At 37.4% G+C, this 20041-nt stretch overlaps 1 protein-coding gene across 15 annotated transcripts in view; it reads right to left on the bottom strand.

Moving 5' to 3' along the window:
- The window catches only part of LOC143252484 (histone deacetylase 4-like), a 111789-nt gene that overhangs the window by 43619 nt on the left and 48129 nt on the right, over positions 1-20041 (bottom strand). For 7 of the 15 annotated variants that reach the window (XM_076504684.1, XM_076504683.1, XM_076504691.1 and 4 more), the window contains 3 exons: positions 2485-2732; positions 1012-1117; positions 756-870 (listed from right to left, as the gene is read on the bottom strand). In XM_076504684.1, coding sequence (XP_076360799.1) covers positions 756-870; positions 1012-1117; positions 2485-2732 — 469 coding nt within the window. Of the gene's footprint in view, positions 1-755; positions 871-1011; positions 1118-2484; positions 2733-4366; positions 4430-13644; positions 14357-17826; positions 17983-20041 lie in introns of those variants that run through there. The other 8 variants (XM_076504679.1, XM_076504686.1, XM_076504681.1 and 5 more) reach the window with 5 other exon arrangements.

The raw sequence follows: 20041 nt of genomic DNA, 5'->3' as shown, positions 1-20041 counted from the left end.
GTTAACACTCAGGCCATGAAACCAGGGGTTCAAAGGTAACTCTAAACATTTGAAGCTATATCAGACAACATTCAAGCTGTGTCACTGTTTTTTTTGTTTTTCTTTGAAGAAAATTGACAATATTTGATGGTAATCCCATTGAAAATTCAATCTCTGATCTGTAGTAACGTATCTGTATTAAAACACAATGGTTATAGTGTGGCGTATTTGATGTATGCATACCAGTAAAGAAAACAAAATGGCAATATAAGTTACAGTATGTGGCACCACTATGTATAAATAAATGAAACATGCCTTTTTTAAAATTTGAAATGTAAAATAACTGTTCTATACAAAATATCTATGTATGAAGCTTTCATTTATATGGATTATGTGTAAAATAAAAAGTGTTTTAATCTAGTATGTTTTCTTATAGAGAACCCACATCAGGCTATCTGCTGTGTCCACCTAGAGGAATTGACCCCTTTAATTTTAGGGTTGAAAATTTAAAGATTTGCCACTGTCTCACAGGGACGTTTATAATCAAATATTTTTATGAGTTCTATTATCATAATTATAAGCACTGTTATGAATTAGAGACATGAAAAAGTCATGGAATTTGAGGGAATAATATACGTCCCCTCCTCCTATGGAATGAATTTCATATTGTTAAAGTGCATCAGTTGAAAACAATAATAGTTTATACTAGCTTTTTATAAAAAAAGAAAATTCCTATCAATTTGGTCATTGCTATTCACAGAATCTGAGAAACCTACCAGTTGGAGAAGTTAGGGGGAGAGTTGTTAGCGCTACTAGATGCTGCCTCTCTCTGTCTCTTGTTGAGAACAAATTCATGAAGTCGTTGTTTAACTTCTGATGATGCTACAGCACCTACAGTAAAGATATAATTACACTTTACATGATTACAGATAAGTACAAATTGATATATAGACAGAAACATTTCAAGTAAGATGTTCATACAGAGATCTTTGAATGGTACACATACAACTATATACTTGTTAGCAGTCTTACTTTCTTCATGTTTCTCTTTTTTTTTTAAAGCTTGCAGTCTTTCCTTCTCTCTTCTCTCTTTTTCCATCTTCTGTTTCTCATTCCTCTTCTGATGCTCCAAATATTCCTGGAAAATAAAATACCAAAGTAATCACATAAGCCTGCAGAATAGAACAGCTGTTAGCTGGGTACTGTAAAACAACCTGCTATGTTTATATATACAAACAAACCTGTAGGGAAGCCATCAAGTAGGTACCATCAAATAACCTGCTATGTTTAAATACAAACAAACCTGTAGGACACCTTGAGCTAGGTACTGTCAAGCAACTTGCCATGTTTTCATACAAACAAACCTATAAGACAGCCATCAGCTGGGTATAATCAAACAACCTGCCATGTTTTCATACAAATTAACCTGTAGGACAGCCATCAGCTAGATACCATTAAACAACCTCTAGTGTTTTCATACAAACAAACCTGTACAACAGCCATCAGCTAGGTACCATCAAATGACCTTCCATTTTTCCATACAAACAAACCTATAGAACAGCCATCACCTGGGTAATGTCAAACAACCTGCAATGTCTCCAAATAAACAAATCTGTAGGACATCAAATAGCTTAGCAGCACTCAACATGTCACGTTTCCATATAAGGATGTTTTCCCACTCAATGGTTTAAATGTTTCTGCTATTAAACAGTAATAAATCTAGGCCTTTTCTGTTACAAGCTGTGCATAACAATGCTTTAAATTGTGTCTCTGCATCCTTATAGCAACAAAACTTGTATTAATATTACTAAAGATTTTGAAGTGATTTTTATTTGTGATGATCACAACACAAGATTTCTGTTTGTTTGTTTATACTTAAGCACAAAGTTGCACAATGAGCTATCTGTACTCTGCCCACCACATGTATTGAAACTCAGTTTATAGTGTTGTGATGGTACAAAGTCATGCCACTGGGGGACCCACAAGGAAAATCATAGTGATAAATGCTGTTACAAGAGAGGAATAACCTAAACCCATCTCTGTTTCCCTATTCTGCTAGTATTTGGCTAAAATGTTGGGAATACTTGAACTTTTATTAAGGACTGAGAAAACGTGTACTATATGTACATGTGGGGTCCCTAAAATTTTTCTGTTTCAAGAGTAAATAAAACCAACATTAAGAGAAACAGATATTTTTATTTCTTACTTCTGAAGCCACTATGTCATGCTGTGTTGTAGTCTACAGAGTGCATTATTCTTCTCGTAATTCATGAAATGCGCATGACAATGCAAATTACAACATTAAGTGTCCCTTACTTGACGTAATTTTAGGGTCTACTGACTGACTGTCAGAGAGACAGACAACACACTACTGTACAGTGATAGAAGTGGTTAGAACAGGTGATCTTTCCTGGCGGCCTTCAGCACCCTTTCTGGAAAACAAAGCAGTAAATACAAATATTCATGAACATTCAACATCATATAATAAAACAACGCTACATGTACCTTAATCCTCTCCTGAAGTTGCAACTCGTGTTGCTCTGCTAACTGCTGCTGTTGCTGTTGAAAATGTTGCAGAAGTAGCTGCTGCTGAAGCTGTTGTTCCTTCTTGAGTTGTAGCAACTGCTGTTGGAAATGAACGCCCTGGTCCTGAGACCCCGCGGCCATTATAGAGCTGGTAACGTTGTTAGTGAGGTCCGCCATTCGTTTCTCGATCACCTCCGACTCCGTCGCGCATCCAGCTCCATTAAGATCTATAGATGACAGTTAAACTGTACGTGACCAAACTGATCTTTCACTGGTGAAAAGAGTGAAATTTTTAATTCGACCATTTCGGTAATAAATTAATATAAAACACACACAGTGTAAAGCTAATACATTTCTAAAAAGTTCACTATTTTAAAAAAGGCAAGCAAAACAACGTAATCCATGATTCTAGTGATTTAACAACAACCAAATTACATATTGACAACTATTTAGTAGCTCAATGCAGCACAAATGAAAGATCCTAATTATCACATTCGTAACGAATAATTCCATACACTACATCGTTCACTGCTGGTAGGCTAAGAAAACTATCAACTGTAATTGTAATGTTATGTTATTCTGTACACACACTATATTTGCCCGAATCATATATAGTTGATGCGCTCCTAACGGTGAATTAAGAAACTACCTATAAAAAACTGACTTTGGGAAAAGCATCAAAGAAACCACTCAAGATTATGAATACATGTACGTATGCATTGTCTTTGTACAACAACACCTAGCGATAGTTTAAAGTACCTAACTGTACAGTAATTTCAGAAAAGTTCTGAAACCCTACTCCAGAGATACAGCTAACTACTATCTCATGGCAGCTAGCAACTTCCGCTGGATAAAAAGCGACTTTAATGTTATTGGCTAAGAACCCCTGGCAATCTGTACATCACTCATGGTTTATCACTCAAGTGAGCGAAATGACGACGCCAACCCAAAAAAGAACAAAAAAAAAACCTGTGAGATAAGTAGTTTTTTCTTTTATTTCTGATGTCGATATTTGACTGATGTAGTTAATTTACGTCATTTTTATTTTTATTTTATTTTTCTTAAAATCGATATCTGATTGATATGGTTAAGAATAACAAAGTTAATAGAAATTCATGATAAAAAAACACGTAGGTTCAAGAAGTCTTGAGAGAAATGAAATAGAAACCCTATAGCACGAGCGCTTTCAAATGGTAGACTTTTCTTTTTCAGCGGCTCGGCATGGCCAGGTGGTTAAGGCACTCGACTCGTAATCTGAAGGTTCCGGGTTCGAATCCCCGTCATATCAAACATGCTCGCCCTTTCAGTCGTGGGGGCGTTATAATGTATCGGTCAATCCCACTGTTCGTTGGTAAAAAAGTAGCCCAAGAGTTGGTGGTGGGTGGTGATGACTAGCCGCGCTCCCTCTAGTCTTACACTGCTAAATTAGGGACGGCTGGCGCAGATATCCCTCGCGTAGCTTTGCGCGAAATTCAAAACAAACCAACCTTTTTCAGTGTTCGGGTTATAGAGTTTTTATTTCATATCTAATGTTGAAAGAAAGATATTTAACACTAAAAAAATGTGATGAAACTAAAGTTGTATGATGAAAGTTGTTTGGAGAGAAGAATAATCGTAAACTAAAAACTGATTTAAGAAGAGGAAATACTGATTATTATTACAATTAAAGGAACCTGACGTAGAATGAAAGTTGTTTTAACTTTGGTGCAGTTGGTGTTAAGACATATTTTGTTAAAACTGTCGGTAGATGTCTCACACAATCTTGCACAAGAAACAATGAGAGAGAAAACTATTGGGTAGCTTTTTGTTATAACTGAACACCAAACAGAAACGTTGCAGCATTAATTTCCATCTTACTAACCCTTTTCCTGGATTTGAGAATAAAATGAGTTGATTTCCATGGTTGAATAAGGTCCCAAAGTTTCTGGAATAAAAAAAAATATTCTGTTGTTTAACAGACTGTTTGTAAACGGGCCCGCCCTGGCCAGGTGGTTAAAGTGCTCGACTCGTAATCTGAGGAACGCGGGTTCGAATCCCCGTCGCACCAAACATGCTCGCCCTTTAAGCCGTGGGGTCATTATAATGTTACAGTCAATACCACTATTCGTTGGTAAAAGAGTAGCCCAAGAGTTGGCGGTGAGTGTTGATGACTAGCTACCTTCCCTCTAGTCTTATACTGCTAAATTAGGAATGGCTAGCGCAGATAGCCCTCGTATAGCTTTGCGCGAAATTTAAAAAAACTTTATAAATGACGTACATTTATAAACTGCAGGGGCCTTAATACAGCTACGTTGTACTATTTTCAATGTAGAGCTGGTGTTTAGAATAATTATCAACGACACTGATGAATAATCAATATACCTATATTAGAGTTCTGTGAAACAAAAACGCTAAAGTCAATCATTGCAGTTGATTCTACGAATTCTCAAAGGAACAGCTGTGACGACAAATTTAACAGGTTGCTTAGATTTACTTAAGTAACTCACTCAGTGATAGCGTTCATTTCGTCAAGTTAAGTCTATTTCAATACAAAATAGTCGACGAAGTATCAAAGATATGCCACTTCCAGTGTTGATTTAGCAGTGTTGCACGATCAGTTAATTATCACATAACCGGTAGTAAATATCTTATACATTAGTTTACAGGTCTATAAGACCGTTTTCTGTGTTAACTGTATTTTAAGTGCGAAAGTAAAATAGTGGGATAATATTAGAGCGTCTAGCCCTAACTAGAGAATTGTATATAATATCTTAACTGAACGCAAGCCAGACTGAACACTTCGTGTGAACGTGACTGTTGACGAAGTATTTTTTTCTTTTGTCTATGAGTTCAAAATTACAGTTTGGCTTGAAATACGCACAAAGCTACACGAGGGCTAGTTGCATTAACCGTTCCTCATTTAGCACTGATATGGAAGGCAGCTAGTCATCACCACCCACCGGCAACTCTTGGGCTACTCTTTTACCAGTAAATAGTGGGACTGGCCGTCACATTATAATGCCGTCACGGCTGAAAGGGCGAGCATCTTCGGTGGGACAGGGATTCGAATCCATGATCCTTATATTACGAGTCATGCGCTCTAACCACCTGGCCAGGCCTCAAAATTGTGGACGGTTAGCACAGAGAGATAAATAGCCACTGAGTAATTTTGCACGAATATTCGAAAACAAATAGATCTAGAGCACTTGTGAGGGCTCAGTAATTTAAATGTGTTTGGCTATCATGAAATCAACTTACCACCGAAGTGTCCCAAACATTTATGTGACTAGATCCATTGACAATAAATGTGACTAGATCCATTAACATGCTTGTTTCGCTTTACTGCTGATTTTTTCCAACTAGCAAATAATGTTTGTACAAACAAAGAAATATTTGTGTAGTTTGCACAATCAACACAATGGGCTGTGCCTACTAGGGTTATCGTAACCCCATTTTTAGCGTTATAAGTTTTCATAATGCTGGTGAGCCAAGAGGGTCTAAAATGACAGGTTTACTCCACTTTGATAAATAAATATTCGATATCTGAAACCTATAAACAAATAACTACATTCATACAATATTAGCCACATATCTATGGCTCTTGTACAAGTAACAGTTGTTGAATTTTAAAGCACAGAACATAAGTTGTCAGTACTACAGCGTCTTTCTGCTGTGAAATAACCATAGGTCCCAGGACCCCGCTGCTGAGCCAAGATAACTAAAGACTCTTATATGATTCTGTTAAACCAAAGCCAATGAACCCCAAAATTCTACTAAAAAACTGAAATGTCGAATATTACAAGACTTCAACCAACCAAAACAGCCATTAACTTTAAAAACATGTTGAATCAAAATAACCAAGAAACCTAAGGCTTACTGAACCAAAGGTAATCAAAAGTCCTGGAGAATCGCTGCACCAAGGAAAAACAAACTGGAAACCATTGTAACCAAGATACTAAATAATACTGACACTGTTAAATTAAAATAATTCCATACTTCAGAATCGTAGCAATCCAGAATAGTCAAATTTGTTGAAACGAGATAATAAACACTTTGTGACCTGTTGAAACAAAACGCCAACAGATTTTTGCTTGTCATAAATAACCAAGGATCTCACAAGTCTCTTGATTGAGTCATGATCACTACATACTTCAGGATCCTACTGATCCAAAATAAACAAAAGATCCCAGAAGCCTCCTGAGCCAAGATCATCATGTGCTTCAGGATCCTACTGATACAACATAACCAAGGATTTTAGAAGTTGCTGAGCCAAGATCATCATGTGCTTCAGGATACCACGGATTCTAATTAGCCAAGGATCCCAAAAGTCTGCTGAACCAAGATCATCATGTGCTTCAGGATACCACGGATTCTAATTAGCCAAGGGATCCCAAAAGCCTGCTGAACCAAGATCATCATGTGCTTCAGGATACCACGGATTCTAATTAGCCAAGGATCCCAAAAGTCTGCTCAACCAAGGTCATAGGTGCTTCTCATTTTCCAGGTGGGGGCAACCTGCGGGTTTCGAGTTCGAAACCTATCATCTGACATAATCGCCCTTTCAGCCATGGGGGTATTATAATATAAAAGTCAATCTCACTTTTCGTTGGAAGAGAGTAACCCGTGAGCTAGCCGTAGGTGATGTTGACTAGCTATCACTTCTACATTAGGCGAGGAGCTAGAGCTGGTATCCCTTGGGTAGCTTTGCGCGAAAATCAAACAAAAATGTGGTTAGACCGACATTAAAGGCGTAGTGTGTGTAAATAGTGTTTTTCTTATAGAAAAGTTACATTGGTCTATCTGCTGTATCTACCGAGGGGAATTGAACCCCTGATGTTTGCGTTGTAAATCTGTAAACTTACCGCTGTCCCATCAGGGGACCATTAAAGTCCTAAATATGGTGCTACGTTTTGTTTTCGTGTATCTACCAACATATATACATCTGCAGCTATCTGCTACTCGGACTACGTACGGTTTACCCTTCTTTTTGTTTGTTTTTTGAATTTCGCACAAAGCTACTCGAGGGCTATCTGTGCTAGCCGTCCTTAATTTAGCAGTGTAAGACTAGAGGCAAGGCAGCTAGTCATCACCACCCACCGCCAACTCTTGGGCTACTCTTTTACCAACGAATAGTGGGATGCACCGTCACGTTATAACACCCCACGGCTGAAAGGGCGAACATGTTTGGCGCGAAGGTGATGCGAGTCCGCGACCCTCAGATTACGAGTCGCACGCCTTAACACGCTTGTGTTAGGCATGTCTCAAACAAACCATACTAAATGCACTTGCGAAGTGTTTCTGGAGGTGTTCTGTTTTAAGGGTAAATAAAACTAAAATTAAGAGTAACACATTGCTTTATGTCTTGTTGTGTTGTAGCCTACAAAGTGCTTGATTCTTCTCGCGATTGATGGCACGCGCACGTTTTACTGACGTCACAACAGTACAAAATGCAACGTCAAACATCCCTTACGTAATGTAATTTTAGTGCCTACTGACTGACAAACAGGCAATACACAGACAATACAATACAACAGGTAAAGAGGTACATGTTGTTAAAATAAATGACCCATCTTCATATTGCTTCTCTCTCTTTTAGAGAAAACAAGTCGCACTTGTTTAGCACATAACCTAGCCTTATTATATAGATAATCATAAAAACAAGAAGAAAAATTGTCTCCCCTGGTGGATCAGTGGTAAATTTACGGACTCACAACGCTGCAATCTAGAGTTCGCTTCACCATGGTAGACAGAGTTCAGACAGCCAATTGTGTAGCTTTGCTATAAAACTAGAACAATGTATGTATGTATGTTTTTCTTATAGCAAAGCCACATCGGGCTATCTGCTCAGCCCACTGAGGGGAATCGAACCCCTGATTTTAGCGTTGTAAATCCGGAGACATACCGCTGTACTCGCGGGGGGCAAACAAACAAAGCAAATTAACCTCCCAGTTACTGATTCATTTCCTGCAGGTGGGGTTTACATGTTTGCATAATATTCTCTAAGCTTCTGGAATATTTAAAATAATCAGTGCAAATAATATACCTCAAACTGGGTTAAATCACTCGTTCTCTACTCTGTTTGGCGAATTTCACACAAAACAACTCGGGAGCTGACTACTTGTGCTAGCCATCCCTAATTCAGCAGTTACAGATTAAACTCTAGAGGAGAGAAAGTTAATCAACAGTATTCACCGCTAACTCTTGGACTATTATAAACGAGTGGTGGGGCTTGATCGAAACACTTGTAAAGTATTTAAGTTCCCGAAATGCGGAGGGCCTTTATTTTTTTCGGTAACGGAACGTGAATCACACAACCTCAGATCAACACTATTCTACTATGTAGTATACACTGGGAATTCTGGAAGGAGCGAGTGGGTGTGCTTGCAAATGCTAATGGAAGGTTCCTGTAGCAGCAAAAACCATGGACCGGCATGCAACTTGCTACATAAACATTTTAGAAGAAAATGTTTAAAAAGTCCAATCAGCACTTAGGTAATCAGCACTTTTGGGCCGTAAATACGTTATCAGAATGACAATCATATCTCACTATTCGATTACATTAACCTAGAACTTGGCTGTGGATGGTGCTAACTAGCTGCCTTTCCTCTAGTCTATCACTTTAAAATTATGGGAGAAAGTTGGAGCTAAATTTAAACAGATCATCTGTGACTGCCCCCTTCTCCCCAGTGTCAGGTCTGTGGGCTTGAATCACTCAAACAGAGCTTCGATACCCGTAGTTTGCACAGTAGAAATGGTTGTTACTATTTAGTATTTAGTACGGCCCGACATGGCCAAGCGTGTTAAGGCGTGCGACTCGTAATCCGAGGGTCGCGGGTTCGAATCTCGGTCGCGCCAAACATGCTCGCCCTCCCAGTCGTGGGGGTGTTATAATGTGACGATCAATCACACTATTCGTTGGTAAAAGAGTAGCCCAAGAGTTGGCGGTGGGTGGTGATGACTATCTGCTTTCCCTCTAGTCTTACACTGCTAAATTAGGGACGGGTAGCACAGACAACTCTCGTGTAGCTATGCGCGAAATAAAAAATAAAAAAATTTCGGTAACAATGTTCGAATTGTATACCTCCCATCCCATTTGATGTTGTGATGATTTCTTCAATCTGATTATAGAAACTGTGTTTTAGTATAACGTAATTAGTTATTTAATAATAATAAATGATAAGAACGATTATATTTCCGTGAACACCTAAAACCGTTATGACTGGCCAGTTAACTAGAAATTTCATGAGTATCTGTAGCACTCCATTTAGTTGTGAAAGAGGCTAGTCACGTGATTTGGCAAGTGACTACATTACTCAAGCTATTTCGTGCAATAGAATAACTAATAACAAGAATTTCCCCAAAAATGTGCGATGAAAGGTGTTCTACTGCTAGCGCTGTTATTAAAGGCCGTTTTCTCGACCGGTTGTTCCAAGACAGCTGCTATTACAGTATATCAACAGTGGCATTTAAAAGATAATACGCCTGTCACTAGAGGACTGATGAGCTGGTCGTGACTGACCAAGGCTTGTCGTGTTTGTACCAACTGTTCCATTCCTTCAACAGTTGTAATGATTTGACATTTCCAAACATATCGTGCAAAATAAGTTAAAATAAAACTCCAATATGTCTGTGACAACATGTTACAGCACCACTTCTAGCAGTATAAGATAAGAAATTATGAAAAATGTGGTCCTTAAAATTCAATTATGAATCACCAATCGGTAGAAGAATATTATGTGATGTGATGAGCCACGCTTCACACTTTTTTATCTTTTTTCTGTATATTGATAGTATAGTAAAATCATTGAGAGTCTCACAACCTATATACGAAGTTCAATGTGTTCTTCTGAACGTGAAAACATCGCAATCGACTTGAATGTTCTACCGTTTTCGTGCATCGGGCTTATTTGAAAAAAGTGTAAGCTGATAAAATAGTGCAGGCCCGGCATGGCCAGGTTAGGGCGCTCAAATCGTAATCTGAGGGTCGCGGGTTCGAATCCCCGTCGTACCAAGCATGCGTTATAATGTGACGGTTAATCACACTATTCGTTGGTAAAAGAGTAGCCCAAGAGTTGGCGGTGGGTAGTGATGACCAGCTGCCTTCCCTCTAGCTTTACACTGTTAACTTAGGAACAGCAAGCGCAGATAGCCTTCGTGTAGCTTTTCGCGAAATTCGAAAAACGAAAAAAACAGTGTAATGGAATGTTCTCGTGAAAAGTGCTGTTGTTTTTCTGACAACCTAAATTACTGAAGACAATGAAATAGTCTTGGCAAGTTTTCACGGAAGGATTGGTAACCTTTGATTTCTATAGAAGATACAGCGTATAACATCCAGAACTTGTATTAAAATTGTTGCCATTCGTATTCATCACATTTCCATCCTTATGAACACGAACTCTTCAAAGGTAACAGTCCACTATCATGTATCCCACAGTGGCACAGCGGTATGTCTGCGGACTTGCAACGCTAGAAAACCAGGCTTCGATAACTAATTACGCAGCTTTGCGGTTAACTTCGAACAAACAAACCCATAAACCACCATCACATCTCCATCCCGATGTGCAGGAGTTCTTCAAACGCTACAGTCCATCATGCACACGAAAACCGGCTACAAATACACATCAATAAGTCTTTGATAACTCAACAGTGAACGGATATCAATGTGATTAAACATATTGAAAAGACCATTTCTATAAGAACGGATTATCAACAAACAACGGGATTGCTTTTTATTGTATTTTGAGGAATTCGTGTTGCGTGGAGGAGAGTAGATTATTGTATACAAAGGTGGTACAACTAATTACTAGGCCGTGGTCCTAATAAAGCACTCAATCAAAATAAGTACCATGTTCTAAAATGTAACACAGACAATAGTAAATGTACTAGAGTGGTGTTAATGTTAAAAGGGAAATATACTGATATCGTCAATACATGTTGCAACCAAGGTTCGATATCCTTGGCGGCACAGCACAGATATCCCATTCTGTAATGTTCACTTAACAACAAAACAAACACAATTTCTCTCGAAATGTTCAAAACATTTAAGTGATTTACTGGACCTTACTGCTAGACACGTGCATTTTTCACGAGCGTTTTTGCTTTGACTTACTTATTATTCGAGGCCCGGCATGGCCAGGTGATTAAGGCACTCGACTATTAATCTAAGAGTCATGGGTTCGAATCCCCGTCACACCAAACATGCTCCCCTTTCAGCCGTGGGGACGTTATAATGTGACGATCAATCACACTATTCATTGATAAAAGAGTAGCCCAATAGTTGGCGGTGGGTGGTGATGACTAGCTGGCTTCCCTCTAGTCTTACACTGCAAAATTAAAAACGGCTAGAGGAGATAACCCTCATGCAGCATTGCGAGAAATTTGAAAAAAAAAAAAAAAAAAAAACTTGATTATTCCTTATTTATTGTTTAGCCTAAACATGACGAAAGGGAATCATTCACAAGCAAAGTTCGTTGTACCAACTTAAACATTTATTACTTAACATCCCTTGTCTGCACAATAAACCAGATAAAAACAAACATGGTTAATATCTAGTTACAATAAAACACAAGTGTGCATTTAACTGAAAATTCAAACATCCACCTCTAATATTCAAAGTTAAGCAACAAATCTGAAACCAAACATAAGCAAATCACAAAAATGTAAAGTAGTAAAACATTAGGGTTCTAAGCATTGCATATCGCATTACAATTATCGGCACGGGTTGTCAATTTATTGTCATAGTGAATGATGTTTGTGACAATAGTGCCCAAATTTGTTAGGTATAAGAGCTTAGCTGAGTACACTTATTTGATATTTCACAACAACTGACTGGGTTAATATCGGTGTTTGGATATTGTCTGATAAATGTGATATACCCAATGCATTTAGGTGCTATTGCCACAAACATTATCCACTATGACAATACGTTGACAGCTTGGACCGATAATGGCAATACGATACTTAATTCGTTGTGTTATAATGCCAATTCGGTCGTATATTAACAATTAGTGTAATCAATAATTTATAAACTATATATAATATACACTGTACTGTTGTTACCAAGTCATATACTAGTTTGCCTATCCGAAAGAATCGTCTCGCTAATGTCAGAATCAACAAAGAGTTCAACAGATGTTATTAATCAAAATTCAACAATGTGTACGTCAGATATTATTAATAGAATAGATTCTTACCAAGGTCGTATAAACGTTCTGACATAATCTAACCTAATGCATGCAGGTAAACGTTATGAATGATATTTCATGTGATAAACGTGGTGGGTTGTGATGGGGAACGCTATACTGCCCCAGTGCCACAGCTGACGTCATCAAAGAAGCTGCCAAGACCAGCGTTAGCCTTCCATAATAACAGCATAATATAAAGTATACAAGGAAACGAGTAGGCTTCTTCTTTGGGTCTCGTTATTGCGTCATTCATTCAAAATTAGGATTATTAGTGTACTTACTATTAAATAATTCACGTTCTCCTAGGGGTTAAGTAGGTTACTACTGGTATTTTGTCCTTCTTGATGGCGAGAAACCCATTTGAAATAAAAATGTACCTCAGAACGGCTGGTATGGAGTATTAACACTTTTACTAATAAAGCAGAGAACACCGTTTCAACGTTCCTAGGTCATCTTCAGGTTAACAAAGACAGAGTCTGCAATTTACCGTTGTCGGACACATATCTTAGGAACGAGAGTATAAACAGATTGGGCTATTATTAACTGGTATAGGTCTCAAAATGTTCCTTTATAATGGTTTAATTGTGTGTGTGTGTGTGTGTGTGTACAGAGTAAATTTGCAATATATAGTAACCCGCTACGCCCTTTAATTTTCCATGCTTTTATCAATAGTTCTTATGAAGACAGAGAAAAGCATTACTACACAAAGAAATGTCCAAATAGGTATCTCGGCAAACAGATGTAGTGATTACTAAACGTATATAAAACTATTTACACTCTTGGCAGTAAACAGAGATGACTACAACATCCATAATTTAAATCAGGTACAACATTACTGTCTTTTCCCACTTCAGCTATATACCTGGATCCAATCAACCTAAGACTAGAAATTGTCCCAGTAAAACAATTAGTTACCTTATTTATCCAATTAAATACCCTACAATCTGTCATAAAACAAACAAAACATTTTACTCACAAGTTAAACATTTCAGAGTATCTCTCACCCTGCAGTCTGTCACCAACACACACCAAACTAATCAGATCGTCATTTGCTGTACACCCTACAGTGTGTCATCAACACACACCAAACTAACCAGACCTTCATCAGCTGTACAGCCTACAATCTGTCACCAACACACACCAAACTAACTAGGCCTTCATCAGCTGTACACCCTACAATCTGTCACCAACACACATTAAACTAACCAGACCTTCATCAGCTGTACACCCTATAATCTGTCACCAACACACACCAAACTAACGAGGCCTTCATCAGCTGTACACCCTATAATCTGTCACCAACACACATCAAACTAACCAGACCTTCATCAGCTGTACACCTCACAACTGTCAGCAACATTAGAAACATTATGACAAACAACTATTTATCACTATGACATTTGTGAGCAGTTTAAAATAACAAAATTTAGGTTCTTCCGAACTAATGAAACGACAACCTTGCTAACGTACGTTTGGTGTGTGTTGAATATTCATAATCCAGACTGTCATATGTCACTTAAATGAAACCGTACACTGTTATTTAGACGGAACTTACCAGCTGTTCTCACAAATCCGGTATCATGAATTTTCTTCACTTCTTTCACACTATCTTTTCATAAACATCTTTATGTGTGGTGCTCATGCGCACTGCCTTTAGACGATAGTTATTTTTAGCTTAGTGCTTTCCGCTATAAAAACATAATCGATTTGATGCTATTTTCAACTCGCATACGAGCAAGCTTTATTGCAACATGGTCGTCATGGTAACTGGCTCGCGTCGGGATACCAATAAAATGTATAAATGACGTAAGCTGTCGCTCAGTGTGAAGTATTTGGAAGTAAATGTGTTTCTACCCCCATTAACGGACATACTTAGATTTATAGAGACGTTCAAACCAGTCTGTCTATTTGGTTATAATTATCTTTCTATTATTTTGTCGTGTTTGATAGACAAAGAAATGTTCATATATGACAAATATAACACGATAACTTCAAATTTATATTATATAAAGGCCGAAAATTTAAATATACGGAAACTATAAGCATGCCTTTTTCCCGGTTGCAAAATACTGAACAGCTGGACATAAAACTCTTTAGATTTAATTTCTATTATTATAAATAATAATTTATTTCTCTCTCAATTGCAAGCGGAATATCTGCGCAATGCCAGTTGTAGAGATCGAACCCCTAATTTTGTTTACCATTGAACCGCGTATTACGTAATATATTTGATAAATAAATTATTATTTTTGAAATTTAATTATAACTCTACATTAGAAATAACCATAAGTGTTAGATCTGGAGAAATAATTTCACTTGTTCATTCGGTTTCCATTATTTCGGTTTGGTCTGGTACGATTCGAACCCGAGTCCTCGACAGCCCTAAATACCTGGCCACGCTAGACCGCCGTTATTTCGGAAGAAAGTTTCATCACGTCGAGGAGGGACCCGACGTCACGTGAGATGACGACCAGAATCCGTTCTAACTTTCCTAGTTCGTGTTTTAAACAACACCCCGAGACGACAGTGCTCTGTGTCACGAGTTAGAAATGTTTACTTTTTAGGATACAGGAAATACACAACTACAGTTGTAAGAGTGCGCCGGAACTAAAAATCTAGTACTAGCAGCCGACATAATTTCTACGCTAAATATTCCTTTGCATCGGTTTAGTAGAGCTCTGTTTAATTAAAGTCCGAACCATTGTGGTTGTTACGTTTTGAAGCTTCTTGATTCACGACGTAAAAGTACTACCTAAATGCACAATCATCACAAACTACGAGGTAAACGCAACAAAACCACCATAACGTGATAAAGCTAGATGTTTATATTCAACAAAAACACCATGACGTGATAAAGCTTGCTGTTTATCTAATATAAACATCCGGCATCGAGTTTTTTTTTATTATTTCTCAAATAGTGTAAACGAGCGATTTGTTTTCGCAAACGGTTTCTGCAATTTCATAGCAAAAATAACAGTTTCAAAAGGAGGGGTTACCAGACTTAGGCCTTGTTTATTTTAGGATTAAAATTAAACTTTATTTTTTATTATGTATCAAAAAACATTTAGTTGGGAAAGTTTAACTTATAACGTATTTTAAATTTCTCGTTTTCTGTGTGACTAAACATGCGCACAAGTTTAATTAATTAGATGACATCGAATAAACAATAAATACATACAAAACTTCATTAGCTTTTAATGACACACGTTGTTTACAAAAATTACACATACCTACATGACCCGGCATAGCAAGGTGGTTAGGGCGCTTAAATCGTTAAGTTGAGGATCGCGGGTTCGAATCCCCATCCGACAAAACATGCTCGCCCCCTTTTAGCCGCGAGTTATATTGTGACGGTCAATCCCACTATTCTTTGGTAAAAAGATTAACCCAAGAGCTGGCGGTGAGAGTTGATGACTAACTGCCTTCCCTCTAGTCTTACACTGCTAAATTAGGAACAGCTAGCACAGACGGCCCTCGTGCAGCTTTGCGTGAAATTAAAAAAACAAATCAAAACAGACCTAGTTCCTCACATGTTCAACTCTTGAAGTAATCAATCTCATAACTTTACGTCACATATGCAAAAAACTTTATACAACTCAGCTTCAAATCATAGGTGGTCCCATTACTGCCATTAACTTAGTAGAATACAGTGAAAACTAACAAGCTTCAGAATATATATCATCTAATCATTATGTTACATAGATAAGGCTTCGAATTAACCGATAAAATGTACCCCCCCACATACAAAAAGAAGTTTGTATCCTCCCCCAAATAACCACCAGAAATGGTTATTTTAGTTTACATTATCTTCCCCAAGTTACAATGCTCGTGAGATTTAACTCTTTCCATAAGTGCTCGTGCATAATTGCCACATCTAATCTAACTCAATAGGTTTCTAATTTTCACGATTTAAGTACTTTTATAATGCTAAATAAATAAATATATATATATATATATATACTTTAAAAACAAGAAATTTGAGGCATGTTTGACGTCTTCATTTTTGTTGTGATAGCGGATGAACCGTATACCTATGTTTTCTGTCTGTTAATACTCTTATTAGCAAAATTAATGTGCAGAGAATAATAATACGGTAACTTAGTTTATTCTACCGTATTAAAAGAAAAAATAGTAAAAAATACCGATTTTAAAGGTATCTAAATAAAACTATAAAACAGCTAGAACTGAACTTAAAAAATATAAATACATACCGATAAATTGAGACCCTTTACGTAACCAAAGTGTTTAAACGTTTTCTCTCAAGATGCATTGTCCAGTATTTCAAAACCGCAGTAAGTTATCTCGTTGGTGTCTCCACCTCCACCATCAGTCACTTTTGGTGTTTTTGTTGATGTTTAATTTCGAATTTTATGTTTTTATCCCAAATGGCATGTGTTTATCGCTAACAAATCTAATGAAAAAGTACAGCGGTTTTAATGATGAATAATTTCCTCGAAAGGTGACAGAAGGGCACTTATAGGGTTCACCTGTTTTAAACACTCATACCACTAACCAGTAGTGTGTTGTCTGTTCGTTTAATCAGTCAATAGGCACTAAAATGAAGTTATATAAGAACCGCTTAATGTTTCAATTTGTATTATCGTAACGTTAGTAAAACGTGCACATGCCATGAATCACGAGAAAAATTATACACTGTGTAGACTACAACACAGCATGACAAACGAACTTCAAAAACAAGAAATATAAATATTTGCTACTGTTAATTTTGGTTTTATTTGCTCTTGAAATAGAACACTATCTGACAACGTCTAGAAGTACCTTGAGTTGAATTCAACTGTTATCCATTTTAACGATGAAAGATTTAAAATAAGGGTGGCACATATAACTAACTATATGAAGCTTGGAAAGGCTTAGCATCCATGAATATCATTCTCATCAAGTCAGAGCAGCATACCCAAACAAAAGACTCAAGCGCTGCCTGTGGCTTTTAACGTTAGCCATTGTAACAACAAAGAAGCGACTTAACTATTACATTTCTTTTAACGAAAAAGTGACTTTTAACTGTTAGGTGGAGCACTTTATTCTGATATACCTTCAGGCAAAACAGGAAAAAACTAGAACTAGATTGTCCAGCGACAACAAATATTTCACACAGACTTAAGGAATTTTTCACTGCTACCCTCTGGCACCATCTTACCTCCAAGGCCTAAGGTAGTGTAAGCCTTAGTAGACATCCAGAACAAACGATACTGGTCATAACAATTCAGTTTATTAGCCAGGTGGTGTACCCAACCAGGAAAGCCAAATGAAACGAACGTTAAAACTAGTACAACTTACACTAGAACACTCTTGCTTTGATTCACTCCTAACTCTTGTTAAACTGCCACAAGTTGTGAATCGGTTTGTTTATAACGAATATTTTACCAAGCTGCTCACCGAGTTCGGTGGGTTTTTTTTTGTGTTTTTTTTGGATGACCATTAGCGCACGTGCACTAATTACCAATCGTAATCAACTTCTGAGCAAACAAAACTTTTACAGAACGTCTACGCTCGGCTAAAGATACCAACTGAAAGGATGACGTCACGTTTTGAGCAGGCACACAAAAATCTATTTTCATTGCGAGTGGTTGATGCTCACTTACCAGTTTCTTATGGAGGGGACAGAACATTGTGAATAGTTTATAAGCTCTTTTCTTTAAACCATGGTATCATTTCTTGATCTATTTGTTGATACTCTAAACAGCTCTGAAACAACTGTTACCCTAAAATAGCTTTTGACGTAAGAACTTTGCGGTGCAAGTGTGCACAGGACAGTCTAAGGGTGGGAGACAAGTTAAGCAACTACAATGTTTTCAATCAGTAACACTATAGGAATGTTTTCAAGTTAGTCAATTGTTTGTTTGTTTAGAATTTCGCGCAAAGCTACACGAGGGCTGTCTGCGCTAACCGTCCCTAATTTAGCAGTGTAAGGCTAGAGGGAAAGCAGATAGTCATTAACCCCCACCTCCAACTCTTGGGCTACCCTTTTACCAACGAATAGTGACATTGACCGTCACATTATAATGGACCCACGGCTGAAAGGGCGAGCATGTTTTGTGTAACGGGGATTCGAACCCGCGACCCTCAGATTACGAGTCGAGCGCCTTAACCACCCGGCCATGCCGGGCTAATAACTAGGCATTAAGTTATGCCAGAACTTTAATGTTATTATAGAATGTGGGCATAAACTTATTACTCAGTCCATGCCATGTTAAAATTATTCTTAACTGTCCAAGTGGAACCTTCAAATAAACGTACAAAAAATAAAAATAAATATAAATAAATAATTTGCTGAATCCATTTTGTTATATAAAGAAAATCTTACGTCTTGTATTAATTATTTTACAATAACTGACTAAATTTTAATTTCAGTTAAATGGTAAGAGATCATAACTATTAGACAATTATTTGAAAAAGGAAAATTACGATTTACCAAAAGTGGGAAAATTTTTAACCACAACATCAACGACTGACTGCCTGATGTAGAGTACAGAAAATACGAAGTTAATAATTTATCCATCGCAGTCACATTTATACACTAAGAATTATAGTGTTACTTACCTTCCGTATAAACTAACGATATCGAACATGATCTAAAGTCATTAAGTCGTACACAATCTTCTCTGTTTTAACCTTATTTTTCGTGTGTGTGTTGTTTTTTTTTACCCTTTCGTTTTCCACGTGCCTGAATCCCTAATTCTCATGTTAACGCCCTAACTTACTGGCAGATGAGGTCGGAGCTCAAATGTAGAGATGTAAAAACGTTGGTAATATGTCTCGTCGAGACTTTGACCCAAAATTAATTGTTTACAAAACGCTAATAAACAGGAAGATTGTAGTCAGTGGAGAAAATGAAATAAGGGAGTCATCAAGATGTACAGGGAAGTACGACACTCTAGTATTGTTACTGTTGTCTATATCGGTCAGTAGATATTCCTTCAAACGTCCCTACTGACTCTCCAGTACTGTTGTCTATATCCGTCGGTAAGTAATTATCCTTCAAACGTCCCTACTGACTCACTGGTACTGTTACTGTTGTCTGCATCTGTATGGAAGTAAATATTCCTTCAAACGCCCCTAGTATTATTGCTGTTGTCTATGTCCAAAAGGAGTATTACACGCGAAATTTTGGAATGGGGAACCTGCTTTTGTTATTGTTGTTACTGACACTGATTGTAGACTGCAACGTTAAGTTACTGATCAATATTTTTTCCTCCTTGGTTAAATTAATGAAATCTTAAAAACAAGTATTCAGTTTTTATTACATCATTAAATATCAGAAAAATGTGATGGTTCCAAACAAAATGACTACCCTTACCCCCACCCACAGATAAGTTCTCTCTCCCTGAATTCAGTAGGTAAGTCTGTTAACT

The sequence above is a fragment of the Tachypleus tridentatus genome, chromosome 6 (genome assembly GCF_004210375.1).
Source record: "Tachypleus tridentatus isolate NWPU-2018 chromosome 6, ASM421037v1, whole genome shotgun sequence".
NCBI classification, from domain to species: Eukaryota; Metazoa; Arthropoda; class Merostomata; order Xiphosura; family Limulidae; genus Tachypleus; species Tachypleus tridentatus.
This window is presented reverse-complemented; position numbering and strand designations above follow the sequence as displayed.